Consider the following 27,198-nt stretch of genomic DNA (forward strand, 5'->3'; position numbering starts at 1 on the left):
GATGAAGAAACAGCTCCATGGCAAAGTATTTTAGTGAGTCCCCCTCCTCTAGAGACTCACTTCATTTCAGAGTAGGACGTAGCTGTAAAGAGATTTTAATTCCAATCCTGCTTATTCTCCTAGGTGGATGTCTATGTCATGTTTCTAATTACTCACATTTTAACCTCCTCCTTCCACGTGCTACACTACTTCATTTAAACCTGATTGTTCTCCATATCCTTTTAGTTCATGTCTTCTTCACTTCTTACCCTCTGTTTCTGAAGACCTAGATCTTATTTTTCCAAACACTTCCATTTCTCAAGTTCTCATATTTTTATTTGTGTCGAAAAGCAGTCTTGCAGAACACCAACTCCTTCCTGCCCTCTGTGCATACGCAAACAGAATACAATACCAAATCATGTTAATAAATTATAGGACTTGTAAAAACACAGCTGATTTTCCAGCCTACAACAGCTTACTGCAAAGCCATTTTCACTAACTGTAGACAACATAATTACACACACATATACACACCTCCTCTCAGGCATTCATTTGGCTGCCAGCCTGTTAAACGCCTATGTTCTAAGAGAGAACATTAGAAAGGCAATACTTTAACTCATTACATGAACGTTAAAAGGCATATTTGTATTTTGGATAGTACTTTATTGTATTCAGAAGCCACTGGAAATATTTTCCCAAATTACATGCTATAAGAGCTCTAAACTTAAAAATGTGTGAAAATTATAGTTCCCCGCCCCATCCCAATCCAATGTGTATTGTAAAGTAAACTTGCCGACAATATAGTCTTCTCTGGAAATAGAAACTCTTTCAGGGGAGGTTTTTTAAAGGAAGGGGAAAGGGAAAGCTCACACCAGTGATAAATTTGGTCAGTAAAATTACTTTTATTCTTTTTTTTTTTTTGTTAAATAGAAGGGTTTATACAATTGAGTATAAAGATTTTTGAAGAACATGGAAATGAAATGAAAAAAGTGTCTGGAGGGAATTCTTTTTATTAAGAGTTTACAGATCTAAGTTTAAGTATTCACCTACTTTTTGCTGCCTCCTGTTAACAGGCATAATGAAAATATTGCACTGAGCATATGCATGGAAAACACAGCTAATAAAGCAAGAAATATGGTAAATACACTTCATACAACCTTAAAATAACTCAATCATACAACAAATCCTGAAGCACTTCTGCGATCTGCAATCTTAAGATGATGTTCACTGTTCTGAAGTGTTTACAAATTGACACTTTTTTTTTGTAGAAAGATTTTGTATTGGTTAATAAAACCACAGCCTTCAAATTGTTGGCTTTCAGTTACAGAGGTAACAGAGAGGTATCATCTGAATTCACATCAGAGCTTTTGAAAAAAAATGGCAGCAGTACAAGCACGTGCCTCCTCCAGTGTCCAAAATCTTTGTGGCTTTGCCATGGCCAAGGAATAGAGCTCCAGAGCTCAAAGCAGCAGCCAGTCTGCCCGAATACTTTGAGACAGTCTGGCACCCTTTCTCTTGTTTACCCATACAATGCTCCGCTAAATAGAAAATGAAGCAGATGAACCTCAACTAACCAAGAGAAGTTCCACACAAGTCTGTGAATATTGACTACTCCTGGGAAGTCAGGAACAAAAGAGGAAAATAATTTTATTTGACCAAGCCACAAAGCAGATTTCTAGAATGCTGCTCTGAAGATGGGAGAGAAAGAAGTTTCCGCAACATATGCTGAGAAATAAAGTGTTAGAGATGATTTGTCCAAGGATGATGGAAGCCGGACTGAAGACACAAACCACAGCAGTTGCAACCTGTTTTCCACAAGAGCTCACTCTGAATAAAGGTCTATTTACAACAATTTTCAACTGCTTGTGGAAAAGCTACTTCAGATGTTTCAAACATCACTGTTGCTTCGGTTGACTATATGCACACTATGGGTCCATCTCAGAAACGGACACAAAAGTGGCCTGTCTCCAATATTAAAATTATGATCAGTGGAAGAGAAGCTTTTGCACACTTCAACATTTTCTATTACTCAGGCACTGAGGCTCAATTATCTTCAGCACAGGAATTTTCAACTCTAGGTTTTTGCTAGAGCCATGGTCCATTCCTCCCATGTATGAACAACTGGGCTACATTTTTTTCCTTTCATTTTGTTATAATCTGAATTTATTTACATACAAAACAATAAACAGGAGAAAGTTCTCTTACATTAACCCAACAATGGGCACCTTTCACCTTGTATAAAGAATGTCTTAGACAAGGCAGCTGCATTTACTTTAGAAGCATACATAAAATTCAGTGTGCCGGTATCAAACAGAGACAAAATTCTCAGATCATACAATGGCAAATACATTCCAGTGGGCTCTCAACTATTAGGTGCAAAAAAAATCCAAAGCCAAGGAACCAAAAAAACCCCCCAAACTTGTCACCACTTTAGTTCTGTTTAGAATACTACACAATGAATAAATTACATCTTTCTGGGATAGTGTTGCTTATGCTCCTACATCTCAAAGAAATTCCAAGCTAATTAATTAGAGCAAGAAATTACATTGAGCAGGATAACGTTTTAAATGAAAGAAATGACTTAGAAACACCAATCAAAGATAATTTGATTATGATTAGCTGTGCTGAAGTCTAAGTCATTAAAACTGATGAAGAATGTTTTTACACTGGTCTATTCTATGTAATCCATTACCTACGCTATGCTCTGTAGTTCAAGTCTAACAAATGGTATCTGATAATTCAATATTGAAGACTAAAAGACTTTCAATGCACCACTTCTTTCCTACACCAACATGTTTCCAATAAAAAAAAAAAATATCAGTAGCAAGTAGATTTGCAAAATTCTTCACCGGGAGAACTTTAGCTTACGTGAAATACCATTCAGATTTTTACCTGCTTGCCTTCTACATAGTCATGTTTAAATATGGCTGCTGCTTTATTCTGAACAGTCATTATACCACAAAAGTTACAACCACGGTTTGGTAAGAAATCATTCCCTGTGCTTTCTAGCAACTGAGGCCTGCCCAAAGGTACATTTCTTTCCATGCTCTCAGCTGAAGTGACGAGCAAGACGAGCAGACCTATAATCAACACGCAGCTGAACAAAGGAGTGAAGGATGTTCTTGTCCAGATTAGCAAGTTGTTCTCCAGAGCAAACTTGCTTTAAATTATCCGGGGCTACAACCAGAAGATTGCAAAGTGCATGCAAGGTATCAAAGAGCTGCAAGACCAGCGCAATCTGTGGTTAAGAGAAAAACAGAGAAAGACAGATATTAAGGAGTTAGAGTTACTCTTATAACACAATTTTCACCAGATTTTCAAAATACTTCCTCCCCACAGAGGATTTACATCCATCATTCTCTCCTCATGTGTGCATAAATACATATAGATACATGCCCATATACACCTGTAGGAAGATACGCGCACACGCAAAGTTACACATAGAAGACATAATAATGCAACTCAATACTTCTTCAATAAACAAAGATAGCCTACAAGCAATAAAATGGTCTCAGGAAACTGCTCTTTAGGACATTATAAAGAACTGCTGGTATAGTAACAGAACATACAACATCAGTATATAAAATGCTGCTGTTCAAACAGAAGCAAGCTATTTTTATGAAGAAAAAACATCTGATTAAAAATAGAGTCCTGCTACTAATTTTGATATGGCTGTACATCACCAACCCATACATGCTTACCTTGAAGTCTTTGGCACACTTCCTATATTCAGCCACGTCACAAATAGCTAACATGCCTCCCATGCAGCTGTAGGAATATTGCTGTAGGTGTTCATAGATAAGTCGATGAAAACGAACTCCAAGCTCCATCAAAACTGTGTCCACATTCTTACCATCCATAGAATTTCTAATCTTTTCCACCTGCTTTCTAACATAGCCACAGACCTTAACACAAGCCTAAATAATAAAAAGGAAAAAAAAAGAATTAGGCAACTTACTTTCTAGTAATGCTTTGTCATACTTCTGCCATCCTAAGGGGAAAAAGCACCCAGCAACTAGAGAGTACCCGATAATTGATTTTCGGAAACTGATAGCTTAAAGCTAATTATCAGCAAAAAACCTTGTTCTGAATCTGGGCCTCTGGGACCAGGAAAGAATGTGACAGTTCGTCCAGCACCTGCTGACTTGTGTCTGACACTAGGTACAAAACTGCTCATGTTCATTTTCAGCTTGAGAAAATAGTCCACAACAGTTTGGAGGTGCTTAGTGCAAAATGGAATAGCTAAGTAAATTAATCAAATGCACATGTTGTCTAACGCGTGTTCGATAAGAAACATCTTGTACCTGGTAACATTTATGAGCATCTGAAGCTATATGGATGAGCTGGGACTTAGTTTACTTACATTAGTATATTGAATCAAAACATTGTTTTCATCTTCTGGTTTAAAATCTGTCTTCTTTTGCTCTGCAGCCAAGATGTGCTTCATCTGTCCAATCATACAATTCAGTGTCCTTTAAAGTTACAAATACAGATTGGGTTTTGAAGGGAACATTTTAATTTCTTTGATTTTTATATTTACATAAACTAATATGATTTTATACAAAAGTAAGCAGCATAAAGCAACGAGGAAAACAACCCACTACCGAACATTTGAGTAATCTACAGAAGATATAGTAAAAGCAAACATTTATTACAATAAGCAAGCAGTGCAAGCACGTGTTAAAGGAAACACTTCATTTAACAGACATGCACACACATACGCACTCTTCTGAAGTTGCAATCCAATTCCCTAGAGAAAATATGCTTGATTTTATATAAACAGTTAGAAAAAGAAAAATCAGCCCAAAAAAACCCAACAGCTCTAAAAACTCCTTCCTCCAAGTTCGGTGTCCTGGAGCACAGCACACAGCATGCTGGCCAGCTGGTTTTAAAGGGGACACATTAATTGTAAGACAATCCATTCAAATCCAGCTCTTCAGAGAAACTGGACAGCATTCTTCAATGCAGAGGGAATTAGAAAACTGAAGGAAGCATTCCGAAGAGCGTAGAAGAATTCAATCACATCACATGTTACTCAGAAGTAAGCATAAGAAACACTGGGAAAATGAAGGGGGGCGGGGGGTGAGGGGAGAGGAGAGAACAAAAAGGAAAAACCTCTTCCTTTGCCAGAGCTTGGTATTTCTCAGAAATCTAATCGAGTTTTACAGTGTCATTTATCCTTCATAGGATTTACCTTCACAGAACATTACTTAAGGTCAAGGTCCTGGTTTACTTACTTACAAGTCCAAAAAAAAAAAAAAGTCAAACAGCAAAGCAGCTGAGAGGCTGCATACCTTTCTCAGTGCCTACCTTTGACAGAACCTCCGTCTCTCCTCCCACCCCTCCTTTTTCTTCACTCCCCTCACCCCTCCAACCTTCCCAAAGAAAATACAGTCAAGGCCATTACAGCCTTGAAGGATTCAATTTGGGGTGAAGGAGAAAAGAATATATGTATCCAAGGAGGGAATAAACTTCTTTTCTATGCATAGAGCTCAGGCTTGCATTTCAGGTGTACTTCATTCAACAATCCACATACCAACAGAAATATAAAGAAATTATATCTTGCATTCCCTTCAATTTCCATTTTCCACAGATACTCCCACAAGGCTGTTTAGACAGAATACACACTGAAAGAAAACCAGTTGAACTGATTTTGTTTGGCTAATAAATCACTTTTACAGAGTTAGACATTGCTATGAATGCCATTCAAGAAGCTGCTATTGGACTTTTTCAAATTGGATAATGTTAAAACCATCAACGTTTAGGAATTTCCTTTTATATTTTAAAGGAATGATCTAGTTTAAGCAAGACAATCAATTCTCAATAGCATCAGTGGCACCACAAAGCAGCATGTAAGCAAGTACACAAACACATTTGATATGTAACATTCGTCTCAAAACTAATCTCTCTCTTCTATGTGCCAAAGCTCAAATGTTTTTGAAGTCTCCATGCACAAACCTTTGAACGTACCGTTTTCCAACAGAGACTTGTTCTCCTAAGTCTATCACTTTAAGAGATTAATTACTTTACACAAACAGTTACAAACTATTCTAATGCTGATGACTGACATATATCTGTCTAGATCTAAGCTTAAAGACTCACTGGTTCAAGTATTTCAAACTTTGTGTTTAAACCTCTAAAGGTCCCTTCCAGCAAGAGCAGCTAAAATCTCACTTGCCACTTACAGATCCTCTATCTCCACCTTTCTTTTTGCACCTGCAGAAAACGCAGGTGCAAATAACATATCAAATCTCTTCCTCATCTCTCTGCAGAAAGTACCCAGTAGGACACAAATGCCTGTTTTTCCTATACAGTGACTGTTCTCATCTCTCTCCAGTATGGTGCGATCCTTACCAAAACCTGAATAAAAGTTTCCAGAGTAGCTCTTGTTACCCACAGGATGGCTTATTTCCATTACTGCAGAGAGAGACCAGACATAGAAAGCTTAGGTAACATGTTCTAGGTTGACTTATGCCACATTGAAATATGGGAACACTCCATGCTTTCCAGACCAAAGTAGGGCATCGCACAACAGCTCCATTTCCTAATATTAATCTTGTTAGTTATTTTCCTCTGCTACAAAACAGTATGACTTTAATTTACAATTTTTATACCTATCCCCTCATTTTTATTTGGAGAAGTGGAAAAAAAGAAAAAGATTAAATGAGTCAGTCACAACCTCAAAGCAAGTCAATGTCAGAATCAAAATTATTCCAGGCCTCCAGACTTCTATGACTAGGTCTAATCCATAGCACTGCACAGATTCAAGCAAATCATCTAACCTATTTTTGTCAAACTTTGCTCCCAGTGGAAATCCTGCAAGTCTTTAACCTATTTCAATCATCATTCCTCCTTCACTTAAAGTAGCAAAAAGTAGTTTGAGACAGTAAGGTAAAACTGAATTATTGCACTTCTTCAACATCAGCAAAATCCTTTAGCATCCTTCCAGAAGTATTTGTGGGCCAGAAGTCTACCATGGACAATATGACCCTCTAAACAAACTAAATCTAAGTTTCCTATCCACAACAGTCCATACTTACGGATTTAAAAATAAATAAAAAAATTGACTTTGTGTTCAGAAGTAATTAATCCTTAAAAGGAAAGCTAACATACATCACAAAGGAGTTTTAGAAGAATTAATGATGAACAGAAAGTTTAAATCTCTACTTGCCTATCAATGCCCATATCCAGCTTCACTTCCATTTGTTCTATGATATCCTTTTTCTTCTGGAGACATTCAGATAATTTAGGAGAGGAACTGCAACAGTAGAAAGGGTTGGGGGTGTGACAGAGTTAAAATATTGAAACAAATTTGTCTGATGGGTCTGCTACTTGCAACAGGACTGTGTTAAAATTTCCCATCCCATCAGAAAGGACCAGTTTAGATGGACTTAGCTAGCTTCAGGGCAACAAATCAACAGCCTGAAGAGCCATCTGACCCTGCGCAGGATTTCCTGAGGGCTGATCCACGCTGCAATACGCTTTAGGCAGCATTGTGTCACCTGAGCAGTGTGCCTGTCAGCTGCTGCCAGCCCCTGGCAGGTGAGCAGCATACCTAGATTTTCTTGCACACTAATTCAGCACCCATCAGTGCACTCCACCTTGAGTGTATCCAAACTGCAGCTCCCAACAACACGCATCTTTTGTGTAGTTCAGCATGGGCAGCTGCTCCCTCTGCAGAGCCTGTGAGGTTCCCCCAGGAGTCACAGCAGCCCTGATACTGACCCAGGTGCAGCCACAAACCCCCTCTAGCCCTGGCCTGTAATAGAGCAGCGAGGTCTTTGAGGAACAACTTGTCTTTCCTTCGTATTCACACTCTTGGAGCTCCCTCTCTCCCACCGGTTCTCCAAGGTACCAACTTGTTTAACTTCCCTTCCTCCTCCTCTCATTACAGCATTTTATCTTCCCACAACATCAAGCTGAACCACTCCAACAATAAACTACTCTTAACAGGGATGAAGAATGAAAAAAACCCGCTTTCTTCACCAAAAATGACCATTCACAAAGGCAATGTTAATCAAAATATGGTACCTGATCAATGGCATCAGATGATCATTGAACTGCTTGTCAAATAAATGGAAAATAGTATTGGCCTGGTGAACAACATCCAAGAAATAAAGATTTGCATTCTTTGAATCAGAAGAGGGAATGCCTAAAGCAAAGAAGGTTTCATTAGGACTGTAATGATAAGCAGTTCTTATAATTGCATGATGATTTTTGAAATATGCAGAATTTTTTCATGAATGCTTAAATCACAGGCTTAAGAGTGTCAAAAATTTACCATGGTGCCATACATAGAATACTTCTCTATACTGGGTAATAACCACAAGCATAGAAATATCTTGCTTGTAAAATTTCTAAAAGCAAAATCGAATGGCCAATTTAAATATTTCTTCAGAACACGAGCTTTATGCTTTCATGTAGGAAAGACAGGTTCTCACCGTCAAGATTTTAACTTCTTTAATACAAGCAGTTTTGTTCCTCACTGTCACTTTTAAAAATGCACAGGTATACAAACAAGCATGGAATTCTTATAAAACATAAGACATTAAGTCTTAATATAGAACTATTGTATTGTTATGGCACAGAGAACAATTAAAAGAGGTAGGAAGTGCTGATGTCCCCATTTCTGTAATACAATGAAGACAGTAGCATGTTTCCAACTGTGCATCAATTCCCCAAATGGAACTTACACTATAGAAAACATTAAATGCTGACTCCCAAATACACAAACTGAATTTAATTTAACCAATACATCCTGGACAGGGCCAATCAATAAGGCACAGCAAGGACCTACAAAGATCATCTGCACAAAAAGGCCAATGAGATGAAATGCTCAGAAAATATTAAACTCACCAGCAAGGCCTGTTTCTAATGCATAATCGATGTGTTCAGTACATAAGAACTCTACAAGCATAGAAAAAATTCTGAAAGCGTTCTTCGGTAAGTCAGATGGATCAGAGAGCTTTAAAGAAAAAAAAAAATTTATCCTAAAGGTCACTTCTACATATATTTGAAAGTTTATCCAATATTGTGTAGGGGATAAGCTTAAAATGTAACAAGTATTCCAGAGTAATTGGAATTTTATTATAAATTAAAAGTGTCCATACAGAGAACTATTCAGGAACAGCCTTCAGCATCAATAAACCCTTTGGCATTAACGAGTAAACCAAAGCTAGCACACCACAGGATGCTAGAAAAAGCAAAAGTATCAACAGTTTACTATAATTATTATAATAACAACATTAATAATAGATATTAATTAATAGTCCTCAAAACACAATTGTCCAGATGTAATCTCAGGAATTACCTAAACTGCATACTGCTGGAAGCTGGGAAAATGTACATAGAAAAGCTGACTTTATCCATGCCCTGCCTTTTTTCTCTTTTACTAAGCTTCTGCCACTGGCCAGAGTCAGAGAGAGGACACTGGGTTTGCTGGACCTTCAGTTTCAGCCAGTGTGGCTGTTCTTTTAGCACTGCCACAGTACTGCAGAAAAAAAAAATAATACAGGCTGAACTTCAGCTACATTTATGACAGTTCAGCTGGAGTCAACGGAGCATGAAAATTTTTATTAAGTGAAGTAATGCGCACACATACACAGAGCATCTGTACCTTCATGAGCTGTAAGCAACATGGGATTTTGGACAGCAACCTGTCAGTAAATCCCTTTTCTAAAGAAAAACGCAACAGGGCTTCTGCACATAAGAAATACGGCTTTGGTTTTTAAGGAATTATATGAAGACTTTATGAAGCTAGGAGTAAGAAAAATTGCGATTGCAATCAAGTTAATTTATGTAACAACACTCCCAAAGATTTCTGCTGTATTCCCCCCTCCAAAAAAATCCAAAACAAACCCCAATAACAAAATATTACAGAGATTTCCAAACACCAAAATGTTGCAATATACAGTTACATTCAGAATTACAAGTTTATTTTTCCTAAAGCTGTCACAATTGGGACACACAGCGTACCTGCACGCATCTGTCATACGATATAAATATTACAATTAGCTAGCCAGGGACATATTTAACTTCTCTTTTGCATAGTGAGTTGCCCTGACCACAAACAAAACCCTAGCAGCAAGTTACGCACCTCTAATTCTAATATACTGAGAACCATTTAGTGCTGGTTTCTACCCCAATACATACAATTGTTTTCAGATCAAGTATGAAAAATTCTGACCCCGACAGGAAAGAAAAAATAAAAAAAAAATGTGAACAATTGGAAAAAAGTTAGTTTATATCATGAATTTAACAACCATTTCTAGCAACTACCATATTGAGAAAAATAATGATCTGCCTGCTTGCCTTGCAGTCACTGACTTTCACCACCAGGAAGATGGTCATCCCAGTGTGTACAGGTAACTGCGCTGTAGCTGTATTTTGTTATATTTTCGGCCCCTCTAAGTATATAAAATATTAAAACTTCTAAATACCTAAAATGTTAAGTTTTTCTGCACTAAGCTAATTTAGAATGTTAGAGGTGTTAAAGTTTGTTAGAAATCAGTGTAGTTAGCTAACAAAAAATCCCTACCATTTAAGTTTGCAATTGAATTTTCATTTACACTGAAGTATCAGACAAACAATAATTGACAGGCAGTAAAATCAGAGATTTAATCAGAAGGAAAAAACTTCTTTTTGTTAGACTAAACCATTTAAAGAGTAGTAGAGGGTTACCAAGGTAAAGCATGTTAAAAATTATTCCTCTCAGCATTTTACTGGTGATATTCTCTAATGCTAGAAGAAATGGCACTTGACACAGGAAAACAACTGTCCAACTATTCTCTATATTTTTAAAGCAGAAAAAATACACTAAAGGTTTCTCAAGTCTTGGGCCTAATTTAGTAATAAAAGCAGTGTAGACAATAGGTTTAACCCTGCCTACATCTTCCAAAAGCAGACAGTATTAAAAACCAGAAAATAAACTAGATCCACATTTCAAAAGCAAACCCTTAGCCTCCATCATGACCCTGATTCAGTGAAAAATACAAAAGAGAATTGATTTGCTTAATAATGTCCTTCCTTTCCTCCCTTCACACTTCAACTGAAAATTGAACCTCAAGATTTAATTTCACGCACAAAATTATATCATTAATGGAAATCACAGGAAGCAAACTTACCCTGTGACATCTTTCAAAAGCTTGTTTAGTTTCTTGCAAAAGGTTAACCACCACTTCTTGTGACAGAAAAGTTTCTCCATGTGTGTCAATACTTGGCCCCAGTGGTAAGTTTGTACGCTGCCTTATTCTCTCTTTGAGGTCTTGAATACTAGAACAAACATACACCAAAAGAAGATGTCACTAGATGGAAATTTTGATGCTCAAATTCAACAATGATTTAGGATATTGTAGTTGTTAACTTAAAAAACAGAACCCAAGACACAGTTTAGGATGTGCAAGCATTAAGACAGTCTTGCAAGCTTAAAAAGTTGCCAGTAAATGCAAAACTATCACCTCCGATCCCATGGGCAGCTGTGTTCTACCATGGCACATTCACACCATGGGACCAGCTATTCCCGATTGTGGAATAAGAGTAATTCCAATTCAATCTTACGGCACTTATGCTCTGTGGACGAAGCGTAGCCTCCATACATTCTGTCACACTGTACTTTCAAAACACTAATAAGAGCTTTCTATCTCATCCACACCCACAAATCCTCTCATCCTCATCCACTATCTCAGCAGTCCTGATTTAGTCAAGCATGCTCCAACACATTTCCATGCATAAAACAATCCATAAAGTCAGACACAACATTCAATTTAATTTTCCCCAAGAAAATTAAATTTTCATCTTTGTTTTTTAATTCATTTAATTACTTTGCTGCTGCTGTTCTCTCCAAATCACTTTCCATTCCTGACACACTGAACCAAGTAGCTCTTTGAAAGGTGCAGTAGTCTTATCACCTCTGCTTCATACAAGTTTTAATTCTTCCTTTCCCACTTCTCACTACTCCTCTATTAGAGATTCTCTACCCTGAGGATAATGAAGTCTTTTTTTACCTTTCTCTAAGTCCATTGCATCTTCTGGGCTCACTAAGAGCTTTCTCACTGACATTGCTATGGTCTTTTCCCCTTCCTAGGTCTTGGGAGGGGACCACAAGACCTAGGCAGGTGAAAAAAAATGTATGCTTTTAGATACACACATATACATGCTTTAGGTACCTTAATTTTGCTTCAGTCCTTTTGTGGATCTGGATCCTAAGTTGAAACATAGGTTTAACTGGTATTTTTCATTTCCCATGAGCGTATAAATACCATGCATCACCTTTCACATGTACTGAGAGCAATACACTTTTTAGCAGAAGTTAACATCAAGTGATAGCAAATTATAAAAAGCTGTAGGTCATTTGAGAAGCCTGCTCTTTTGCAGTTCATCACTGCATATCTGACATGCCAAATACTGTTTCTCCCCTTACCGCCTCCCTTCCGTTTAAAAGTACGAAACTTCACAGAAGAAACTTACCCTCCAGTGCCAATGGACCTCTTCTGGTGGTTTTTGGAATCATAATAGCGTTGCAGAATCATAGCACTCCTACTTTTCAAATAACCAATTTCCACCTCAATGTAATTCTCCAAGTAGGAAATGAAAATGGATTTGATAAGCTTAGACAAGAAAGTCTGCTTATCAGTACCCAAGTTAAATTCCATCAATTTGCTTGACAGATTAGTAGTTCTTTATGCAAAAGAAACAAAGGAGGGGAGAGGAGGAAAAGGTTGAATTCGTATGAATTACAGCATTACATGTTTGTAAAGTACATAGCACAACGGAATCCTGATTGCAATTAAGACTTCTAGCAGCTTTACATTTAAGTAAAGAATTCCGCATAATTCATGTTTAATTACATACAGTACAATTGCAATCAAATAAGTCGCCAGTGAGATGCAGAGGACAGGTTTTTGCACAGTTTTAAAATTACTCTCAAAGATCACTATACTAAAATACTTCCCATTAAAAATAAAAATGGCAATTTTAATTTTTTCTTTATGAAAGCAATCATTATAAAGGTTAATGGCCATAAAAAATTTTCAGTTTTTATCAGGAGTTTACGTTTTTGGCTTCTCTTCCTACATCTTGATAATACGTCAAACTATTACAAAAGAATATCTACAACAATAATTTCGTCATCAATATATAAATACCTTGTATAGAGGTCATAGAGATTCTTAAGATACTGTTCTGCATCTGATTTCCTGTGTTCTTCTAGCTGGTCCTTCACATAACTCTGTAAGATTTGGGTACATCTGTTAGAAGATGAACTAGCAACCACAGGTCACACTCAATACTTGCTAGATTATATGTAGTTTACTGTAAAGCGTATATCTTTCTTAAGGAAATTCATATAGTCTTAGTTTTTAAATCTCTAATTTACAGATCCCGCACTATTTACAGATAGTTAGATGCATCTTTTAGAAGAAAACTATTTAATAATACAAAGCAGTAGTGTGTGAAGCAAAGACAAAAGACAGATTGCTTTGAAAATATGCTTGACCAACAAACACAAAAGCCCCTCTTTTTAAGAATCGAAAGCACCAGAAGCCTAGGGGCATTTCTAAAGTTGACAGTAAGCAAAGGAGATGCTTACATATTTGCTTATCATAATACATACACAAAGCAGATACAAGCTTAGAGCCTTCTTGTCATTGAGTATTTAGACAAAAAATATCATTTACCATAAAATACTAAGTCAAAACTGACACACAGATTTGGGGTTGAAGCACAAGCTCAATCTCTGCACTATAACGAGAATAATGTCTACAGGGAAATTGCTTTTTGCAACAAATAGTCATGTTGACGACTTTATACACTTAACTGTGTGTATTCACAGGATGGAAAATGTAGTATTTTCAACTATTACAGACTTTCATATAAATATTGCATTAGCTGTGAGACAGTATTCACAACATAAATTATTTTTATTTATTCAATGACAACCTCACACACGAAACCCAATTCCAAGAATGAACAGATTAAAGATACTTATTAAATGGGAAACCTCTTTTCCTGACATATTCTTGGTAGGGGGCATGCAGAAGAAATCAAATAGGCATATGACATTTTGTGAATTAGCTAATGAACACACTGATGCCCACATAATTTTACATATTGAATTTGAGTATTTTCAGTTGCACTGTATTCAGAATAAAAGCAGCTTTATTTGATATAGGCTTGTTTGTCTGAATTGTTACAGAGCAATCAACTGTGATTCTACATCCTTATACAAGATTACAAATATTGTAAATTCTCATTAACTGTTGCTACTAGATACAGTATTTTTGGATGACAAGTCTCCTCAATGAACTTCAGCATGTTAAAATTTGAAATACCTGAAGTTTAACTTCAAAGATATTTTGAATGAGTTTGGCTAGCACAGTCTCTGGGTTGCTAAAGATTTCTCCAACTTGCTTATTCACTCTCTGGCAGAGAATGGCTGCATCTTCAAAGACATCATTCCTCAGGAATGCACCCTAGGGTTTTAGAAGCACATTTCAAAACATATTTACAACCACCTATGCAACTAAATAAATCAACACTCAAATTGATATGCGTAAAACAAAATGCATTACCTCTTGACACTGTTTTATGTACACATCAACACAATGGGAATAGCCCTATGGAAGGAGCAAAACAACTCAATGTTAAGGCAGGTTCCCCCACGCTTTCAGTATAGAATGAAATCAAGTAAATAAAACCTCCGTGAAAAAGTTATTGCAAAAAGTATAGATTCATCAGAAGTATAGACTCTTTCAAACCCATTTTAGTCACAAACCTAACGTAACATCACTTATCACCACTGTACATAGAGTGTTGAAACCTGTGGTGTGTATCCTTCTCAAGCATGAAAGTCAGTTCCCACACATACAAGAAAAGATTATCTTTGAATGGTCCCTACTGACACGGTCTCCAATCCTCCATTTTCTGCCTCTTACTCCCCTGCATTTGATTTTTGATGGAACATCTCAGTATTTTTAAAGTTATACATATTATATGATATGGTGGCTGTACTCATGCAATTATGTTCACTTCAAACACACACTTATTGTATTGTGGGTTGTTTTATTTATGTACTTAAATGAAAACCCTCAGTTTTTACCTTAAAATGAAGCAAAACTGCTGCTACTTCTCTCATTCTGGAGATTTCGCCTCTCCGCTGTGCACTGGTAAACTCTTGAATTAGCTGGCACTCTAAATCATGGTACTTACCTGGAAAGGAAACGGGGATAACAACAAAAATCCATCAGGGTATGTAATGCCAGCACTGACAAAAACTGTAATACTGACAGTACTGCATACTTTTTTAATCATCTTAAACAATTCAAATATAGGAATGTGGATTGAACTGGATAGATAACTTACTTGCTATCTTTGATTTTACTTCAGAAAACCTGTTAACAACAAAAATACCATGATTAAATTCAAATCCACATCTCAAGAGAAATCACAGACATCCTAGATCATGAGTAACAGACACCCTACTTAAAAATGAAAACATGTAACACAAAGACGGCAGAAAAGTTACATGCTTTATATCCACAAAAACCTACAAGCATCTAATTCAAATCTAGCATTAAGTCAGCACAGCAAAATTATCCCATTATAAGTCTGCTAAGCAGTTTAGGATGTGTATGTAAAGATGATCCTACAACATAACATGAGCGTGCGAACACAAATTCGAGAATAGAGGAGAGAGAAATAAGCACACAATCCATCTCAAAAGCTACATGAATCATTAAGTAAAGCACCAAAAAAGTAGACAAGAGAAGCATCAGAAAATTATAGCTACATGAAGACTTTTTTTTTTTTAAAAAAAAAAAAGATGTTCAGATAGAATTTTACCTGTCAAAAGGCAGTTCCTGTGCAATCAAATGCAGTTTCTGAATAATGTCAGCTGCCTCTTTAATCTGGTAAGAGTAAAACATGACAGAAGTATTAAAAAAGGTCTGATCTGATTGTCAGCTATTCCTTTCCCCCCCCTCACTGTCAATTTTCATACATGTAGTTTCTATTTCTAAAGCTGGCTGAGTTGATATACCCGGGGAAGAGACCACCCCCTTAAAGCTCCTTTATGTACTTTTATGATGCTTAAGGTTTGGGTTTTTTTAAATAAAATTATATGGGTCAAAACATGATAAAAAGTCTTTTATTATCTGTGTAGGTGTTTAAGCTACCTGGACAAATAGCTCATCACTGCACTATGCCAACATTGCTATACAACTTGCAGACCAAAGATTCCTTAGGGCTGATTAGATCAGAACGTGGCTAGAGCAGTCTCATGAAAATTTGCACCCTTTCCATCTGGGAATAAAATACATAGCTGTAACACAGAGCTGGCTGAACTGCAATGTTATACTTTACAAGGGATTAGGATAAAAGTCTTAACTGAATCACACCCAGCCAAAAGAAATCTCTGTTGAACTCGGAAGTGAAATGGCTAGCAACACTTTCAGATATGTCAGGAAAAGCACTGGGGAATTCTTTGCGATTGATGAAATTAGCTGTACAGCTGTATCCCAAAAAGCCATGGCAATGCTCGGTGTGGAGCGGGCAGGAAGGGGATCGAAGCAGAGCACAGTTGGAGTACCCCACATTCTCCCAAGGAAGGAGAAATGGAAGCTTTATTAGAAATTATAAACTCTGAAGTCAAAAGCAAAGACCAAGATGAAAGTCAGTTAATCATGCATCTACAAAATAGGAATAGTTGCACAAATACAAAAGCTAACAAAAAGTTTGCAAGTTTCTGCTCTGTCCTGGACAACAAGATCTTTTATCATTTATTCTTCCATTACCAGTCACTGTGGAAAGTGCACCTAGTTAGCACTTAGTGACTGTTTCACTAGGCTGACTAAAACTATAGAAAACACCAATTTGAAAATGTGGGGAACGCAGCTAGTTGCCACTGAAGTCCAGTGGATTTAAGCACAGAGTGTTGACTGGCCTGAACCAGACACAGCTCTGGGATGGTTTTACAGGCTTTATTATGCTGTCTTGGTGACTGGAAGGCACCTCGATGGGGGTGATGAAAGCTCCAGCTACATTCAAGCAAAATCTTTATAAGTTGACACAACGAAGAACATGCAGTTTATCTTGTTCTTCCTGTTAGTCATGTTGCAGGGAACTGGAGTGAGAGGAAAGGAAACAAAATCCTATTCTCTCACCACTTAGTGCAGGTTGGGATTAAAACTTTTCCAGAATAGACCAAGACACACAGGTAAGAATACAGAGCAGAGGCATCACGCTATGTTGGTTTTTCAGCAAGAACAGGGGCTCTCAAAGTCTATCCATCCTGCTTATTAAGAGCAGCTTATGTTTTGAACTGTCAGATTACAATAGCCTCTTAAGTCAAAAGCAGCTACGCTCCTCAAATAAATCCAATGAAACAGCAGTTACTTCTATTAGCTTACAGCAACCTTAATACCTAATGATCGTGATCAATACTGATGTCATTAGAAGAGTCTATATACTAGCAGTTATTCACCGATGTTGCCAAAAAATAAAGAAAAAGAAAAAGAACAAAACACCCCACAGACTCAACATTTTCTTTGACTTCTCTTCACAAAATAGCTGTTAACTAACCTAGATTTTATTGAATTCAAGGCCTTTTCGTATGTACAACAGAAGCTGTGACAAATCAGTTCTCCATAGTTTCAACTTAAAACTGGACATATTTCATTTTTAATGGAATCAGCGTTCTGTAAACTATTAAACCAAAATAAGTATATATTCTGTGAAATACAACTTAAAGGCTATAACATACCTAGAAAAAAAAGCTGAAAAATCATGGACAAGGGAAAATTTTCACACAAAATATTCTCATGAACAAGTTAAAAGGCATAATGCAATAATGTTGAGTACAGAACATAAATGGAGGAAAGTATGTAAGAACAATAGTAAACACATTAAACACAAGACAATGGTAGTGCATGCTAAACAAGTGAGCTGCTAGATCATTTTGATAGTTTAACTTTTAATTAGAGTCATTTGCTCACTTCGAGACCTTCCTTCAGTAGAGGAGAGGGACTGGTTAGCTGACAGTGCAAGGGAAATTATAAGGATACCGGAGATGAATACACACAATACATGGGAGAAGACAGAAAGGAAAAACCTTCACAGAGACGGTAAATTAAAAATTGTTCAGTATGGCTAGGAGAAAGTAATGTGGGAAGCACCAACTTGAGTGTAGGGAAAAAAAGGAATCCAACAAGTTTTAAGAACTGACACTACTAAGAAAAATATGAATTCCCTCGGAAATAACTGCCTTTCCTTTCACAGTATCCCCTGCCTTCAACATCTCAAAGAAAACCCTATATTTATGAGGGATCGCATAGTACAAAAAAATTATCCTCCAAAACATTATCTAAAATCCATATCAGTTCAAAGATCAGAAGACAAAGCATTTCGGTTTTACATTTAAGAATATTCGTTACTATCTCATACTTTAAACCTATTTTTAGTTCAAAGATGCCTTAAGATGTGATAGCGCATGTCTAGGCAGGTTCTTTTATAAATACTACTTCTACTTACTATTTAAACTAGGCGGCAAAAAGTTACAGAACAGTACTAACAGTACCAACCCACCTTGACTGAAATTAGTACAATAACTTGTATCCAGAAAATCTCGTTTGTGTTCCCACACACTTCCTCTGCAGACTGGCACAAAACTTCTACTTTACTACGTTTGTCTTCCTCCAGATTTGCTGAATGTCTTATTATTCTTCAGGGTGTTTAAAGATTAATTTGTTTACCAATTTCCAGGTTTATCTTATTTATCTACCATTTTTTCAGACAGTCCAACAGAAAGTATTACAAAACTTCATAAGTACAGTGAAAGTTGATTTTTATATGAGACTCTTTAGCAGAAAACACATAATTCTCTCAAACTCATCCTTTGTTTTTTACCGTGTTGCCATTAAACATTTTAAAAATGTATGTTTTATTTCTACTTCAAGAAAAAAAAAAAAAAAAAAAGAAAAACTTATGCAGATCTGGAAAAAGCTGTCCATAGAAGAACTTTTGTTATGTTGAAACTGTTCTATTTTCTTTGGAAGTCAGAGAAGTTATGCGCTCCCTCTTTCGCTAGGGCAAACTGTCAACTGGCAATTACCATATATCCACAGACCATGAGTCAAAAGTCACTATGCAACTGACTTCTTGGAAACACAACTATATGAAATGATTAGTTTTTCATTTCCCTGAGAGATATCTTCAGCTCAGTAGAGAGGGGATGACTATTAACCTATTCTCGGGTCCTTTATGAGTTGCATTTCAAGCACATATTTTTTGCTGAATGTGCAAACCAAGTTTTTGCTGTTTCCACATACTGTAATTTTTTCCTGACTACAATCATACCAACGCACAGAATTTAAGAGTGGGAAAATTCTTCAGGACATATCTTAAAAAAACCAACCAAACAAACAAACCAACACCCAAACCAACAACTTTACTTATCTTTCTAAGCTGCATTGGGAAATTTAATATGTGACTTCTTGCTTACAGCTGGACACCTTTCCTTCAGTTTATTTCTGTTAGCCACACCATTCAGATTACATTTGCTTCATGAACATACTCTTGAAGTGTAAGAAAAACAAAATGCTTTAACATTTCTTTGAAGTTTTCCTGCTCAGTTCCTCTAAATTCAGAGGGTGGAGACATAACCGCAGGACTACACAAAGCCCAAAGGCATGCTGTGACAAAAAGGTATCCAAGGCCAGTGGACTGACCCAACAGAGTAAAGTTTCACAAAGAAGTTGTATTCAGAAACGTTCGGCATTACAGGGTGGATCTGAGGCAAGGGGTTCAAAGGAAAAAGACAGATATTGTATGCACTCTAAAGTTGCCCTCCCAGCATTTCTCAAATCTCTGATAATTTCATAAAATGAAAAATGCCAACATTGCCACATTAAGCATCACTGAATACAAATGCTTTATCAGCAATCTGCAGCCCAGTGTTGTTAATTTACATTTCGGAACAATGAAACTTTAACAAGTCAGTCACTCACTGGTTTGAAGTCTGACCATGGTAAGTCATGGTAGCAGCTTGTAATTAGGGCAGTACTGCTTATTGCTTTGAACTGCTTTCATCCCGCTGACAGCTCTTACCTTTTCAGAGTTTGTAAAAACATCAGACTTCAGCTCTCCATCCAGAAACTCATTAAAGTATTTCATCAGCTTCTGAGCCTCCACAGCCCGTTGCCGTGGCGTGTTTACCCCCTCCAGTTGGTCGCCAAGGTGACAGACCTTAGTTGCTACATAGCTGATGTGCTCATCTAGTTCTTGGAAATGTTGGAAGGCAACCTGGGAGAACATAGACACGGACACAAAACTCATGATTTCCATTTACTGTACTTTAGGAAGCACTAAATTTACTTCAGTAAGAAGCACAGTGAATGCAGGCATCAGTTTTCCAGGTGCTGTATCTCAGAGCTACAGAACTACTCAGAACCACTAATTAAGTGCACACAACTGCTTAAAGTTTAGTGTCTTCTTTTAAACTATTGCAAAGACTCACTTCTTTCAGAATAGCTAATACTCATTAATGGAACATGCAAATAAGCCCCCTTTGACAGGGGAAACCGTTTTCATCAAACCCTCTTTATTTTTATCTCAAACAGGAGCATGCTGTACCAAGAAACGTTAATAGATCATGTGACGCTTTTAAAACTTGCGCAGCTTAGCACTGACTATACTCTTTAGATTTTACCTGATTGCTTTTCTGCAGCTCTTGTACTTTCTTGGCAAATTCCTTTGCTTCCTTCTGGCATTGCTGTTCTAGTTTCTCCACCTTTCTCTGAATCCTTTCATCCATTACCTGTAATTCTTGGATATGATTTACAAATTCTTCCAATAATCTGATTTAAAATAAAATACAGTAAAGCCAACTTTAGTTTAAAATACACTGTCTTCTGCAGAGAGTTTGAAAAATCTAAAAAAAAAAATAATTGTTTTAAACTATATCACCCTGGTTGTGTAGAACTCTACGCCTAAATAAAAAGCTATGTGATCACGCAAATCGTAGGCCAAGGGAGAGGGGAATACCTAAATACTAATCACTCAAGAATGTGGCTCTGCTACATGTATAAAAATCCCTATATCCTCACCTTCCCTAAAGAAGTCTCATCAGGGCAAGAGGAGCTTAGGCTACTACATCCCTTCAATGTAAGGGCTGCAACAAGAAAATATTTTCTACTGTACTGTAGATGTGACCGTAAACTTGTAAATCAGCACCCTATTAATAGGCAATAAATACAATCACGTAGTCTCATAATGTTGTTTTGGTTATAACCATGTTGCTTCCTGACTTCTTTTCTTCCTATAACATATATCATTTTAAGGGTGGTTTTTTTTTTTCTTTCCCATCACTTCGATTTTTCTTTCAGACTCACATTTTACTCTCCCCAAACACAGTACATCTGAATGCATTTTTAAATTTCCTCTATTCTTTGCCATTGTATTCTCACTATCTCTCTCTTTCTTATTCCTGTTTTTGTTCATTCTGTCCCATTCCAGTCATCTTTTCAGCTTATACTTTTCTAAGCATCCCAGTCACTGATGCTCAAGGAATAGATTATTCCCAGAACTTCCACAGCCATAAAACTCATACTAATAACTGAAAACACATGAAAGATCTGAGAACTCTGCTGTCCAGGTTTAATGTCAAAACAGAAGAGGAGAGGAAATGGGAATACCTTCCAGGGAGTTATTTCTAGACTACTCAGGAATCTGCGTTTTCACATATTCACAGTATACCTTCTGAACAGAGTAGGTGAAGCCCTTCCAACCTGCAGTGCTGGTGAAAGGCAGAAGGAACACGCACTGTCCCTCCCCTGGCTTCACATGCACGGGGTCGAGACTTTCAGCAACCACAAGGGAAAAGTAGAAGGTATTATTCTACCTTCACACGGCTCCTTCCCAGTAACAACTATAGTACCTCTCTTGGCCAACATCTAGAGCTTTCTCCGAGCCACACCTAAATGATACCAATGTGATTCTCTTTAGTTGCATGGAGGTTCACTGAATTTTCAGTTTTAACTTCTGCTGCTAAAATGACTGGCTTTTACCCTGCTGCCTGGAGCATGCGAACTGCCTTTTTGCTCACTGTATTAGCCTAAAAATCTATTTCAAGTGGTATCTTTACAACAGTAAGTGACTTAAAGGCACAACTTATTAAAGAAAACTGGACTGAGGCAGATGTTTATGACTTCTTTCCTCCACTTCCTGCTTGCCAGAAGCTCAAGAGTAAGCATATTGCATTAGATTCTGCAGAAAACCACAAAGAACAGACTTAAGTTTACAAAAGTATTTTAAAATAAAATTTAAATGACAGTAAGTGACTCAAAGCATACTTTCAAACAAAAACATAGAGAAGCACAGATAGTTTCTATTTTAAGAAGCTGATTCTGTTCAGTTTGGGGTTTGTTTTTTAAACAGGTATTGTGCCAGCTCAGCACTTATTCAGCAATAGTATTCAATATAGTGCGAGAGGAAAGAATGCTCAAATAGAAGAGGTAGCTGCTGGTCAAGTTTTTCAGAACAGAAAGAACCCAACATTATTTCTACCAAACATAAGCATCATCTTCTAAAAACAGAAGAGAAAAAACATACACCAAAAGGTCTGTTTCTTTTTGATATTAATTTTGGCTCCCTGTCCAATACTAGAAGATGCCACAAGAAAAATATTTACTGTTGCAGGATTCTCCCACTTGTCCTGAAAAATATGAAAGTGTATCACAGAAGTTAACATAAGCAAACTAGCAGTAACATAAAAGATAGGTTAAACTGAGTTGGTACTCGTACAACCATTAACTACTCCAAAGCATGTACTAGGCACAACTGTGGAGAAAGAGCTACAGGAAGCAACGTTACAAGTTTCCAGGCTTCTTCCTGTTTAAATCACATGTAAAGCTCTGCATAGGATACAGGTCCCAGATTGAACATCAAGGGCTCAGCATCTTGCTACAACTCCAACAAGATCCTTCCTCTTCTCACACACCTCCAAAGAGCCAGACTGTTCCAGAAAGAACATCCTTTGACCATGCTAGTGAAGCTTTTTGTATTTGCTTCAGAATAACAACAGCTTGTCTATGAAGTTAGTAATTCCTAAACTTCTTAAAGAGTTCTAGCTCTGGTTACTGCAAACAATCTCAATCTAGAATGAGACCATGTGGGTGAGAACTCACTAAGGAATAGCTATTGCACTTTGAATTTATACCAACATAATCTAAATTAATATTCAGGTAGCTAAACTTCTGTTGACTCTGTAGATCAACAGTGTTCCTATAACCATAAAACAGGAAGAAGCTCAAGCTCATCTCCCAGGTTATAATCATGCGAAAAGTGAAAACATGTAAGTTAACTACGTCTCTAGCAAGACTATCAATACTGGTACAAAAGCTAAAAAGTAACACTACTTGAAAGATTGACTCTTTTAAAATAAAAGAGGATCCAGAAGTTTGGAATACAAAAGCTTAGATGTTGAACAGTACTGCACAAAACTGTCTATCTGAGCTACCAATGCACCACCCAATGCTGGCTTGTTTCTCAACAAAGCCAAGCGAGCTCACCACACACAAGAGGAGGTCCTGCGCTACCTCCTCCTTCCCCACTTTCCCTACCCTAGCTCCTTTCCACACCCACGTAACTTCTCACCACCAGCTCACAGACACACAGCCTCTTCCCTTTGCACCTGTTCCCAGGCCTTCCCAGTCCCCCAAAATTGCTAACCCAGCTAGAAAAAAAGTTGATTTATTTTACTTGTCAGGTTAGTTTTCTGACATTTTAGTGAGTTAGATTACCTTATCATGAGATCACATGCCTAGAGCTAGCGCAAGATGAGCCATTACAGCGTGCAGCTAAAAGCAAGGAAGAGAGGCACAAGCCCATCTCCATTCAGCAGCAGAAAGCTGTTCCATTTGATTCAGACTATACAAATTCACACAATCTCAGTTTAAAACCATCTAAGTCAACATTGCTGCGTTCCTGCCTTTCTTTCCATCCTACCTGTTTGTGCCTTTTCTTTGCACCAGGACTGTAAACTACTGGGTCTTACAAGCCAGCTCAGGGAGCTAAACTAGCAAGAAACTCATTAAATTGACTTAACTATCATAGCAGTGAAGCCTCATATTATGCTTTAATCCGGCAACTCTAGTGCTTTGGAACATTCATGTCTGACAAGGACAAACAACATCAATTCTCCTTCATTCAAAAGGTCTAAATCAGAAAGTGACTTTCCCTACTCCTGTTACTGAATAATTGGTTCTGAATAATTGGTTCATGGTCACAAATTCTAGCAATTCTCCCAAATGAAAACCTCCTTGGACACACACCAACACTACATACAGGCTTTTTGTTATATGTGTAGTAAAACAGTACAATTAGAGATACATTCACTTTGACTATTATGCAATTTTATTTTACCTTTTCGGATCAAAAGCTTCTCCACCTCTGGAACCTCCTCCAGGTGTTCTCCATGCCAGGCGTTCAATGTATTCATCTGCCACAAAAGGCTCCTAGCCACAGAATAAAAACTCTTTACAATGTGCCACAGCAGGTTGTTCCTTAGGCAGCTGCTTACACATCATTTGGAAAGCATTTAGAAGCTTTACTACAATCAAGAGCAAGTACAGTGTTGACAATTACCCCATCACCTCTTATGTTTAAATATTTAATATAGAGAACACCGTTCTTAATGTGGTGGGTTTGAACATCTAGGCTAGAGATTGTCAGACTACTAGCAAAGAATTTGCTGCAGGTCTGTGAAGAGTTGGCTCTAAATTACCTGTCCTTATTTCCAGCTGAGCCTATGGCTTGTCATTACAAAGTGTCTGAACCATGCAGCAGTTACAGTGATTTGAGATGTTACATCATGAGACCCAGCTGTCAGTTCTGCAGCAAATCAGATAGAACTGATCTGCCTAAAAAAAATTATGTGGCAAAGTTAAGTTTTCTTTGCAGTTGCTCAACTCTCTGGTGCAGTTCACAACATGCCATCGCAAGCAGAACTGACCAAGGCACTGCCCCATTGCAAAAAAAGTGTGAGATTGCCACTGGACACTACGCAACATCAAACTGCAGCTGCAGAAACAAAGCAGATAAAAAGGAAAAAACACAAAGCAAGCATAAAAACAGTTGATGGACTTGACCTTCCCAAGAAGGAAAAACAGGGCATGAGTGATGCTAAAAACACCAGGTTAGTCAAGTTTCTTCTACAATATTTGCTGGATCTTCCACAAAAATACCACACAACGATGAAGAGTTAAGATTATTTCTCCACCTAAAAATGTTTTCTGAAGGCAGAGACCTCCTTATAAAACCAAGAGATCCAATTTTAGTTGGGCTAATACTTGAATCAGCTGAAACATTTCTTCACATAGTTAATATCAAATGCTCAAAACATAGTCCAACACCTATCCTTCAAAAAACTAGTATTTATCACTTCAGCTTCATTGGTAATTCAGCAGCATTGCTTGGGTGCTAACATCAGCACATCTAAGATCAGTAAGCAAAGTATTCTCACAACCATCAGGATTTCATGAAAAGCTTTTAAATTACATGCAGCAATGGTTCTAAAACTGTGAAACACAACCCAACACAGAGCTGGGAGTGGCTCTGGTTAACAGTGGTACTTGCCACAACTCATTTCTGATAATGAAACATACAAACATGCCACCACTGTTTTTAATAAAAGCTTGGTTTAAAAAAAAACAAAAATAATAAAAAATAAACAGACCTTCACAAGTATCAAAACGGTTCTTGTATCAATAGGTCTAAAACCTTGTCAGAAGCAACAGGGAGGGAAAAAAACAGCTTTGCAGTATTATTTTAATAACTAAAAACAAGGGTTGGAAAGCAAATATTGCCAGTTCAGGTTTTGTCATTCCTCAAAAACACATTACGCACTATCCAGTCAGGCCCAGCTACTCAATGGAAATATAAAAGTTTTTTCAAAATACACTTTGCAACATGCTGAATCCTGCTAGACAGGACAAAAATCTCTCCCTTTCAACAGATCACCCAGTAACGCCTCACTCAAAGACTGCCGGGAATAACCACGTTTTGCTCAGCTTCCTTGGTTAAGGTTCAAAAATAACTGGATGTCACCACATACAAACAATTTCTCTACAAATTGCTCACCTCCTTAACCCAGTTCTTCCTTATACACACCGTTAAGTTTCCTTCACATGAATCCTTTTCATCGAAAGTTATAATGCAGCGTTTTCATACCAAGTGTAAATTCTCCCCTTATGTCATCTTTACATCTAAATGTTTGGGAACATTTTTGCAATTTTAATTATAGGTGAAATGAGCCATTCAGTACAGTAACATTCCCTTCAGGGGAGTCCTCCAGCTTCCTAATTACCTTATGGCTCTTCTCAGCACTTCTCCTTTATATGAAAATCATAACCACAACCTTTCCTCTGAAGATCCCGTAATTCAGCTGGAGTACCACTCCAGTTACGAGGATACCAATGCCAAGTACAACGCTATGGAAGAACCCTATATAAAGGGTGCGCAGTTTGCTGATGCTCCGTGTGCATATATAACATTTTCTACATTTCTCCCTTCAGGTGTTTGCACTAAGAGATAAATACATACACACACATAGTGATCTTGAATTTAACTATTTTTTTTTTGGCAAGAGTTTTTCTGCAAGCCCATGAAAGCCTCCTCTCCTAAGGAAATCTGATACACATGCCCTGAACCCTCAAAAAAAATATATTGTAATGCTAATCTTGCTCTATTCATTATGCCTCTACACTTGTCTAAAGCTCCCTCCAGTGCACATGCACACAGAGTACCTGCAGTTCCCTCCCCTGCATCCCAAAAACTAACTGGGCACATGGCAACAAACACTGTGGTTGAGCCCAAATTCAGTGCCACCCAAACAGCTGCAAGGCCAAACTGAGCCAGCAACAGCCAAGTCCCCTCCACTGCCCTTCCCACAGCACAGGCACTGACATGTGTCCCCCTCTTCCGCAACGCTCATGCCGTCTCCCAGCCTGCCTCTCCTTCTGCAACGTCTGCTATTCTGCAAAAATTATAAACCTGCATTTTGTTTTAACAATTTGACACATGTTAATTAGTTTAGTTAGACCTAAACAATGGCAGAATCACTGCTATGTGCAGGTGTACTAATATTTTAAAGGGACATAACTTGGAAAATATCCGTTTTTCAAGGACACTTATGTAGGAGACCTTTCTTTCATTTGTTTATCATATAAATCC

The 27,198-nt window shown here is 37.4% G+C and overlaps 1 protein-coding gene across 3 annotated transcripts in view; it reads right to left on the bottom strand.

The window, feature by feature from the left end:
* Positions 1-718: 718 nt before the first annotated feature.
* The window catches only part of EXOC5 (exocyst complex component 5), a 28,707-nt gene continuing 2,227 nt past the window's right edge, over positions 719-27,198 (bottom strand). The window contains exons 2-19 of one of the 3 annotated variants that reach the window (XM_063332460.1): positions 24,391-24,482; positions 20,678-20,825; positions 20,077-20,271; positions 15,817-15,881; positions 15,337-15,365; positions 15,074-15,183; positions 14,547-14,591; positions 14,307-14,447; positions 13,122-13,204; positions 12,445-12,654; positions 12,144-12,179; positions 11,103-11,250; positions 8,836-8,944; positions 8,011-8,131; positions 7,151-7,237; positions 4,343-4,451; positions 3,681-3,896; positions 723-3,217 (exon numbers count right to left, since the gene is read on the bottom strand). In XM_063332460.1, coding sequence (XP_063188530.1) covers positions 3,029-3,217; positions 3,681-3,896; positions 4,343-4,451; positions 7,151-7,237; positions 8,011-8,131; positions 8,836-8,944; positions 11,103-11,250; positions 12,144-12,179; positions 12,445-12,654; positions 13,122-13,204; positions 14,307-14,447; positions 14,547-14,591; positions 15,074-15,183; positions 15,337-15,365; positions 15,817-15,881; positions 20,077-20,271; positions 20,678-20,825; positions 24,391-24,482 — 2,133 coding nt within the window. In that variant the 3' untranslated portion in view covers positions 723-3,028. Of the gene's footprint in view, positions 3,218-3,680; positions 3,897-4,342; positions 4,452-7,150; positions 7,238-8,010; positions 8,132-8,835; positions 8,945-11,102; positions 11,251-12,143; positions 12,180-12,444; positions 12,655-13,121; positions 13,205-14,306; positions 14,448-14,546; positions 14,592-15,073; positions 15,184-15,336; positions 15,366-15,816; positions 15,882-20,076; positions 20,272-20,677; positions 20,826-24,390; positions 24,483-27,198 lie in introns of those variants that run through there. The other 2 variants (XM_063332462.1, XM_063332461.1) reach the window with 2 other exon arrangements.

The sequence above is a fragment of the Chroicocephalus ridibundus genome, chromosome 4, assembly GCF_963924245.1.
Source record: "Chroicocephalus ridibundus chromosome 4, bChrRid1.1, whole genome shotgun sequence".
NCBI classification, from domain to species: Eukaryota; Metazoa; Chordata; class Aves; order Charadriiformes; family Laridae; genus Chroicocephalus; species Chroicocephalus ridibundus.